Source organism: Egretta garzetta, unplaced genomic scaffold (assembly GCF_000687185.1).
Source record: "Egretta garzetta isolate BGI_Z169 unplaced genomic scaffold, ASM68718v1 scaffold363, whole genome shotgun sequence".
Lineage (NCBI taxonomy): Eukaryota > Metazoa > Chordata > Aves > Pelecaniformes > Ardeidae > Egretta > Egretta garzetta.
Window position 1 is genome coordinate 268,928 of NW_009259039.1, and position 9,728 is coordinate 278,655.

General features: G+C 47.1%; 1 protein-coding gene across 1 annotated transcript; it reads right to left on the bottom strand.

The window, feature by feature from the left end:
• Positions 1-246: 246 nt before the first annotated feature.
• On the bottom strand, positions 247-8,756 carry MFAP5 (microfibril associated protein 5). Its single transcript, XM_009634942.2, has 8 exons — positions 8,699-8,756; positions 5,947-5,994; positions 4,777-4,812; positions 3,116-3,151; positions 2,283-2,318; positions 1,438-1,525; positions 931-1,004; positions 247-368 (listed from the first exon to the last, which is right to left on the bottom strand). Exons 1-8 carry the CDS (start codon positions 8,754-8,756, stop codon positions 247-249), a joined length of 498 nt encoding a protein of 165 aa, XP_009633237.1.
• Positions 8,757-9,728: the final 972 nt, after the last annotated feature.

A 9,728-nucleotide genomic window follows, 5' to 3' on the forward strand; every position in this document is an offset into this window, starting at 1 on the left:
GAGAGAAAAGAGGGGAGCATCCCACATCCTCAGCAACAGATTTAGAAGATGACAACAGCCACCATGACAGGCTAGCAGAGAGGGGACTCTGTGTACTGCAGCACCTGAAGAAGAGGATGTGGGGGGAGGCAGAGAAGCAAGGAAATGGTGGGGAAATCACAAACAAGAAGGACTTGTCTTGGGTTTTAGGTAGTGGATGATGATTTCTCTTCTCTCCCTTCCTTTTTCTCTCCTACTGTTGGTGGCTCACAGAGCATCAGGCTGCCTGCGCTGCTGCTCCAGGAGTTGTCTGCAAGGGAGATGCATGGGTTGCCCAGATCGGCGGAGACGTCGAGAAGGAAGGCCAGCCAGCTGGCGACAGATCTCATCTGAAGACATAGCAGATACACACAAGTTGAGAGATAATCAAAGCTTCCCTCAAATTCTTCACCACCCGAATAGTTAGAATACATCCTTCATTGCATCTACAGAATCTGTCGGAACTGCTGAATCCTCATATATGAGGCAAGTGAACAAGTCCTTAGGCTTTTCTTAATTTCCTTCTGGCTTTATCAATGTACAATACGTACTAAAATAACTCATATTTTGCTGCAGCAAAGGCTGCATAAGGAATATAGACTGGATCCTGTTTCTATTCATGAATAGAAACACTGAAAGTTACCTCAAAGGAATGCAAGGGTGTGTCTGGGGCCAGTAGAGCATGATCAAGACCAAGGAAGGCAGAGCTCTCATGCCTCCTGGTAGTACCATATCTACTTCCCAGTGTTTCTCACAGCATGCATACTGGATGCAAAGTTGCATTGCATTAGAGCTACCCCAAAAACAAGTCCAGGAAAACTACTACATATGGATTGAGGTTGGGTAATTAGCTTGGAGATGCTATCAGATGGTTGCAGCTATTCTTCTAGGCTAGCCTGTGCTATTGCTCACCTTGCATGACCTCATTCTCCTTGCAGACAATGCGAGAGCACACCTCCTTGTTTATTATGTACATGCGACGCACACTGAGGGATCACCAGGAACACACCCAGGACAGTAGTGAAAGGCACAGGGACCCAAAGAAACAAAAAAAGGATACAGGAATAAACATGTATATTCACTGATGAGGAGGCAAATCCTAAATTTTTAGAATTAATTGGTCCAGAATAAGGCTGTTGCCAATAGGAAAGTAATCGGTGTCAAGACTTCAAGAAATGGCCAAATACCTTAAATACATATTGCAATATAGGGCACATTACAGCTTCTTAGTGCTGCACAGATAATAGTTACTGTGCTGTTTTAATTAATCACCCTAAAAGGCCACTCTGAGAATAGGATTCATTTCACCAGCTAGTTCCCTGAGGGAACCTCTGGTCTTCAAAAGGGACAATTGCTGAACTGGACATGCCGTTTCTGGAGAGTTTTTAAGGCTTTTCTTAGGGACTGCTGGTTTCTTACCTCGTAACGCAGAGGTAGCTGATACACTGCTTTACCGGTTTGTGAACAGAGTACAGGCGTGTGCAAGGGAACTTTTCTTCACGACAATCTGGGAACACACACACACACACACACACACACACACACACACACACACACAGAGGTGCAATCCAGCATCATTGGCAGGCGCAGTCATTTTGGTGCACATAGAACTTCATCACTAGCTACTGTCCTCCAGGCTTCTAGGGAAGGCCCCTAGCCTCTATTTTCCACTCTCTTGTGAGAGATGGGGATGGTTTAGAGAAGAGGAAAATAAGGCAGACATTTCTGATCCCCTTGCCTCGTAAGACAAAAGTAAGGGAAAGCTGAGTGAAATGTGAAACAAGCCCACTGAGAATCCTCAACACAGAATGCATGTGCTGTAAAGGGTACAGATACAAATAAATAAAATTTAAATTGTAGTCACATGTTTAAGACACGTGTTTCTAACAGATCTGCAATCTCACACTCTAGGACACAAGTCTAGTTCTTTTCTTTTCTGAGCAATCAACCCTGTAGCTAACTATTATGGGTTTTCTTTCATTTCCTTTCCAAAATGCCAGGTCTTGGCCACTCACAATGACAGAATATTGACCCAGCATATCTGGTCTGGTGATCTGCCAGTTCCTCCCCTCCCACCCATGCCACCCAGGCGAAGACTTCAGCTTCCATTACCGTCATTCCCTAGTACTTCTAACTCAAGAAACAGGGTGAAGGGAATTTTCCAGGAGACAAAGCCCAGTGCTCAGCCAGCACCTGCCTGGAGAAGTAACAGGGTGGGTGAAAATGGGTCTGGGAGGAGGTGCAGGCAGCAAACTTAAACATACCTGATGAAGCCGTTGTAGTTTCGCTGTCAGACTGAACTGGAAGACAGAGGGTGGCAAAGTTAGTGTGGTTTACCATGATTCCTTCCTAGACATCAGCTTACTCAAAACAAGTAACTGGAAAGCTCTTTCAGGAGCCGTCCATTGTAACTTCTAATGTGGAAAAAGATTTCACTGTTACATGAAACCACAGAGAAGGTACAAATCCAACATGAATCTAGTGCCAGCTACCCAGCCAACAACACTAAAAATCTGCCCAAGCTTTACCATAAAGCACTATCACTACTGTTCAAAATTAGGCTGTAAGGGCGTCTTCACTTATGATTCAAAAGGTTGGGTAAATGTATTTAGCTGCTGTAATTGCTGTCCATCTGGGCAAGAAGCGAAGGAGCCCGTGGCTGCCTCTTACTAAGGAACAGCGATTCCTTTAAGAAACAGCATCCCCAGACCACTGGTTCTGTAATGTCCGTGACAAGGGGTCAAAAGGAGGTTGGTTTGTTGTTCCCTCTGATAAAGCAACCCACCTGTACCACAGTAAACCAGTACATTTCATCATTTATCCACCAACAAACTGGAAAGGAACTTGGAAGACAGATTGCAAGGCGCAAGTTGTCATCAACAGTTTTCAGAGGACTTCTGCTTCTCCTGTTCACGTGCCATAGTGTCAGCCAGAAGCATAGACAGAACAGATGGCCGTAGAGAGGAGGAGTCTTTTGGGGATTCGGGCTGTGGTGAGGGGCACTCAGGGAGGGCAGGATTCTGGGTGTGCAAGGGACTGGGCAAGGAGAGGGAAGCGGGATCCACAATATTTGGCTGTGAATTGAGAATAAACTCACCAGGACTAAGAAGCACAGGTGGTGTGACAGCTGTAGCTGGAAAAAGAGAAGATGTTCTGAAAGATCTTAATTTGAGCTTTCAGCCTCTTTCCCCCTCCCACAGTTCTGCTGATGGCTCATTGCTCCTGACCAGTAGCCATCCCACATCTGGTTCATAAACAATGTTGATTGTGAAGTTATTATCTGACTTGTCAGAGTAACTGCAGGCCTTCCCTGCAAATATGCTGGGTGTCCTAAAGCTGATGGGATGCTGTAGAGCAGAGTTGGGTCCCATGGCACATCCTTTGTGAAGAGTTTCTTCTCGACCCCTCAACAATAAGCATTATGAAGCCAAAGTCTGCTGTAAAGGCTACACATCTAGTCTTTTCAGGTTTAGATGTAGGTTAACCACCGCCAGTTTGGTTTGGATGCCAAGCCTTAACTACCCTCCTACAGACGGTCAGGTCTCACACACTGAACATGAGACTGACACAGGTTGCCTTCACCTCCCATCCCCATCGGGAAGATCATGCACCTTGCGTGTACAATATTGTGCTTCCACTTTTCTCCTCCAGTGTTGTCCAATGACAGCTGGTCAGCTTGACCCACAATACTCCAGCCAGCTGATGACCAGTGTCACAGGGCAGAGGAGAGACCATGGAACTGCTGTCCTGGAGAACAGGACACCACTCCCAGATGAGCTCTCCTACACACACAGCACACTTCCCAGCAACAGCCAAGTGCTGCTGCCTCTCCTTCATCTTCTGAACCATATCATCGACCAGATTTGTTCTCCCTCTCCCTGCCCTGCCTGGTCCCCCTGCACCTCAGAGGGATGGGTTTGAGAGGCTGCCCCAGCAGAGAGAGAAACCATCTCCAAGGCCAGTGGTGCTGGATTCAAAACAGGACTCTTATGGAAAAAGTGGGGAGGCTCCCTCTTGAGCCTCTGGCCTTCTCCTCCATTCCCCATTGTGAGTCCAGCAGGATTAGCCTGTCTTGTAAGTGCCTACATCAGCTCTGTGTCCTTTCCCTGGGGCTATCTCCACAGCAAGGCATATTGAATGCTACAAGTGCTCATCTTCACGTGTCCTCCATCTACGCTATCTTTCCCATACATTTTGCTGCCCCCCAGTGACATAGCTGCAGGCACGCCAGGGAAGACAGTACTAAAAGAACAATATTTACACCTCCCCATCCCACCACTGCTCAGAGTTTGCTTTATTAGAGTCTTTTAGTTTTTTGTCACCCCTGTCTCCTGAGCGCTCAAACATGGCCGCTAGCTGTCAGCAGACATGAGCACAACCTGTGTTCCAGTCCTGCCCAGTTAACTGGTGAACCTGACCGATTTTTCTCCCTTGTCATTTAGTCTCTTCCTTCATGCAACCTTCTCTGGAAGCCCAGGCTGTGTGAGCTTCGGATTTCATGGCTTCCTGCAGTGCAAACAGCTTCAGAGAGCCCTGGTCCCCAGGTGAGACTGGCGTTTCCTTGGAGAACAGGCCATTAAGCCACCCCTGCACAGAGCACAGAAAGGACTCCCAGACAGCCATAAACGCTGGAAGAGTGCTGCTATCTCTCAGAAGTGGGGAAGAGGAATTTCTGAGCATAACGGGTAACTTCTGGAGCTGTGCAGGCAGGAGTAAAGGTGAAAAGAAGCCTGAAGTTGCCAAGAGATAGGAGCTTACCCAAGGTGCTGATAAGAGAGTCGGTGCTAACTTGACCTGGAAAAGAGAGAATGTCCTTGAGAGAGCTTGTCTTTACTTTGTGGTCCCTTACATAGCTAGCCAGAGCTAGCTTGAACCACCTTGGCTGCCACGGTAGGCTCATGAGACGGTGGGATCCAATCCAGTAAATACATAAACAAACACTGTACCTCCCATCCCACCCGTATCCATCCCCCTTTTCAGTGACTGGCCGGGGGCTGGATTTCTTAGTGCACATGTTGCATCAATCCTTACTGAGCTCAGGACTCACATTCTGACTTCTCAGATATGGCCACTGTGGGCATCTCGATGGGAAAGACAGCCATCTGAAGCGAAGGCTCTGATGGCTGCTGCAGCAGTAGGGCAGGCAGCTGAGGCACCCACTGCAGAGAAGGAGGGAGGCAACCTCGACTGCAAAAATTCAACACCAGATGAGTTTCTTTGCAAGGCAACTGATGGCAAAGCTGGGGTAGGTGTGATGGAGGCATGAAGTGTGAAGGGAAGCTGGGTGGACACATTTTGGACTGGTTTCTGAATAGTTTTCTGGGAAGCCCCAGGTATTGCACATGGGAGATATCTGATGGCTTAGCCAGGGGGTTCCATTTGAAGAAAAGGCAGGTCCTTGTGGCTCTTCTGGACGCTGAAGCATGATGCAAACATACGTTTATTTTATCTTATCATGTCACCAAAATGGAAGAAGGTCCAGAGGGGTAAAGCAATTCACCTCCAACAACACAGCCAGTATGAAGAACAGTCAATATCCTTTCTCAGTGGCCCCACTGCTAAAGCACCATGCCACTTGTGCACACTTTTTATTGGGATTTTCCTGAGCAGCAGTAGAGTTCCCTGAGCATCTCATGGCTGAAGAGTTATCAGCTCTTGTGGATCTCCCACAACCCTTGACTTTGAACATAACTTCATGCACTTCAGTGAAGTGTTCAGGACCCCAACACTAGTGAATTATTTGTAAAAAACACACCACACTTGGCAGGTTGTCTTGGAGGGCTTGTTTAATCTTCACTGAAAGGCAAGCTCACAATGTCAGAGGCAAGGAAACAAAGAACAGCATTTGCAATTAAACAGGCTGTAACTACACAGAAACACCAGGTCACATGAGCAGCCTTTAGCACATAACATGCCTGTAATACTTACCAGTTGCACTTTCCAGTTCTTGCCCATTGACTACCCATGGAAACCAATCTGCAAGAGAAGAAGAGAGAGGAGTGAAGAAAGGAGAGAGAGAGGTATTTCTGTAGCCAGAGGGCTTTGTGCATTTTTTTTTAGATGCCTATCTGTCCAGGAGACACCACTGCCCTCTGCTGAAGGAAAAAATCATCTCCTCTCTACTTCAGCCTCCACTGCTGGATGGCTTTGTTTTTCAAAGATTTGTGGATACAGCAGGTTCTGATCTTATCCCTGCTGCTTCCACCAGGGTCAAAGCCTAGGCAGAGGGACAAAATAGTACGTACCTCCAGATCTGCTACCGGACTTTGCATTTCTGAAACCCCATTTGATGCATTTTGAAAAAAAATGCACATTGTCTCCCTGCTCTGGAGGTTGGCCATAATCCCTATCTCCATTTTATAAAAGAGGAAACTGAGTCATGGAAATCATTTGCTTGGGGTCACAGATTGAGTCATTGGCATACTAAGAAACAGACTGCAGGTTTTGTAGCTCCTTAGGCAAATAATTATCTGGTCCATCATCCTGCCTGGGTATGGAGCACAGAGCAGAAGATCTTTCTCCTCTCAGCCACTGGGCACACTGGAGAGGGAGAACGATGAAGGCTTGGCTGTGAGTGCTGCGTGAAAGAGCAGAAACTGAAACTGAGCTGGACTGTTCATTTGTCCAAATATAAAGGGTGAGAGAGCTGCTTCCTACAGCAGCCAGGAATAGGAAAATATTTCCTGCTAGCCACAGAGGAGGGAAATGTCTGCATAACTGGGGTGGAATGAAAGAAGGAGTTGGCAGGAAAAACCCAGTGATCTGGGGCACTGCAGGGATCTGTGCAGGACCAGCCCCAAAACCAATACATCCTGCTATGTCTTACGAACTCAGCCTTTAGCTTTCTGTTCTTAATGGGAGAACTGCATGGGTAAAAACCATCAGGTCTAGAGCTTTAGTCTTAGTTCTTCCTCATTCCAAGAGCAGTTACTTGCAGGCTGCAGAGGGAGTCTTGGGACCCTACATAATTCTTCTGCCCTGGAGCATTACAGAAGTCGCTGGACCCTGCTATTCCCTTCCCCACCCAGCTGCCAGCAAGGGCTCAGCTGCTGGTGGCTGACCCAGGGAGAGCCAGACTTGTGTAATAACTTAAGTACACAATGTAGTGCAGCCCCAAACTTTCCCTGGCTAACCTCTTAAGGGTAACAAGGAGAGTAGAAAAATTATACGGAACACTTTCTCGTTTGTTTCTGATACAAAAGGTAGGACACAAGTTCTGAAACCGTTGCAGGGGCCAGCTGTGGAATGACAATCATACAGAAAAAGAGGGGAGGCTCCCCTCCTTTTTTCTAACATTGAAAAGTCAGCTCTTAACTAGCTTTTCCCTTTTTTTCCTCTCTAGGAGTTAACTAGAAAACTGATCCAATTCTAAAACAACAGGACACAAGGGAAGTGAAACCTCCGTACGTGAGGAGAGGTGACTTCATCTGATTTTTTGATCGCTTCAATTTATATTTGCTATGGTACCCAATTCATATGCTTTATAAATTATTGGACTTTAGTGTCTGAGTTGCAATAAATTCATCCTTGAGGTCTGAGAAAACTGCAACCCTAATTCACTGAATCTGTAGCTCACCCAAAACCAAGAGAGACAGTGAGAGAACAATTAGTGATGCCTGTTGTTTTCCAAGTTAAAACAAAAAAAAAACCAGAAATGCTAAAATAAAATACACAAAATTAAGTAATACTCCTTTCAGGCCTCCTTCACACATGATAAAACCCACAGCCTTTTTTTATGCCTCTGACTTTGTAGGCCACCTACAAGCTCATCTCTTGGATGCCTCTCTTCCCTGCTTCACAGCCACAAACATGACATCCTCTACTGTGCACCCTTACTGGAAAAAGTGCTATTGGGAGCAGTAACAGGCTTCAGCATGAGGGGAGGGCCGAGGAGAGTAGATTGGAATGACCTGATTTGAATGTGATAGGTGCAGTCATCTGTCTTCCCTGGGCGAAGCTTTTTCCATTTGCTGGAATTAATATTTTGCTGTTTGTCCTGAGTCTTCTGACTATAATGTCTGATGCTGCCCTCTTGGGGTTTTTTGGTGTTTTTTTTTTAACAAATTTGATCCCACCTGAATTTTTGCCAAAACAACTCCAAGCCAACAAAGAGGTGGAGCAACAAAACAGAACAACAACTACAACAACAAAAGCAGAGAGTGGTTTGAACTATGGAGGTTAGGCTTCTCAAAACAGCTATACAAAAACCTACAAAACCTCCTGGCAGCCAAGTGGCCTGAAACGGGGCCATTCCAGCAGGAACTGCTAGTGACAGCAAATGTTTCTCAATTATGACAGAACAAGTTTTGTGGAGTACTGGGAAATGCTCTGCAGATGATGCAAGCACAGGTGGTACAGCAGTCTATAGTAAGCACAAAGCACAGCTAACCCTCTTGCTCAAATTGACCTGGCTGTTTTGCTTCCCCAAACATCCCTGCAGCAGAGGCTGCAGACCTCTGTCTCTTGCAACTCCCAGCACTTACTGGAGAGTGGACACATACAGTAACCAGTCCCCAGTTCCTAAATTTTTCCTTACAACCCTATATCCACCATGCCTTTCCTGTTCAGTCCTTCCCCCTTCACTGTCCATCTACGTGTCTCTGTCTTTCTCCTTAAGTCATTGCACACCAGCCTGTGTAGGAAACTCTGCAGAAATCCTCCCCCTGGAGTAAGGACTCACCAGCTGGGGACAAGGAGAGTGCTAAGAGGCATAAGATACAGGCTCCAGAGGTCTTCATCCCTGTGGAGTGGAGGAGAGAGGAGTCAGAGGAAAGCTAAGGCAGGAGCAGGGATGCCCTCCCCTACAGCACAGAAACTTTTTGCTTGCTGCCTCCATTTCTCTCTCAAGACCGTTTGGTCTTCCCAGCCTCCCTCCCATCTGTCTCCCTCCTAATCTGGCCAGTTCTCCAGGTGTTTCTGAAACATTTTGGACTGAACATATAATTCCATCTGCTTTCTTTCTCTTTCCACCTCCTGTCTCCAGTCTCTCTTTTCTCACTGAGGTGGCTAAGCCCCCCTCCAAATACATCCCCAGCATGCAAAGAAAAGTTTCCCCTTGTTATCTCCCTCCACTCTCTGCTAGTTTTAAATTGTCTTGAGCAGCACTGAGCAAACAGATAGGGTCCTCATCACTTACTGCAGCCCTCGGTCTCCGCTCCCTTCAGCAGCAGACGTTCTGTCTTTCCCCTTCAGCCGTCCCCCCCACTATGGCTATTGGGTAAATCACATGCAGCCACACCCAGAACACGTTCTACTTTTGGTTGTCTTCAAAATACGATTATTTGGGGGAACAAAAAAAAAAAAAAAAAAAAAAAAACAATTTTTGGGGGAAAAAAAAAAAAAAAAAAAAAAGAAAGAAAAAGGAGAAGCCAGCGCGATGGTGGGACGTGGTGTCATCATGCATCTGGAATGAGGGGGGGAGCGAGGAGCAGCAGCCCACACCCTCATTCCAGAGTTTATTATCCTCCGCAGGGAGCCAGCTCCTCCCATTCCCCCAGGATGGCCCAGCACCAGGGATGGATTGTGTCTACGTTACACGTTCGTGTCCCGTTTCGGGTTGCCCTCCTTCGCAGTCCCCCCTCTCCTTCTTACGCCGCTACCTCTGCCGCTGCTCCCCCGCTGCCTCTTTCCACCCCCAGCCCTTCGGTCCCTCTCCCGCCCGTCTCTCGCACACGGGCACCGCGGAGCCCCGGTGGCCTAAAGGTCACGCC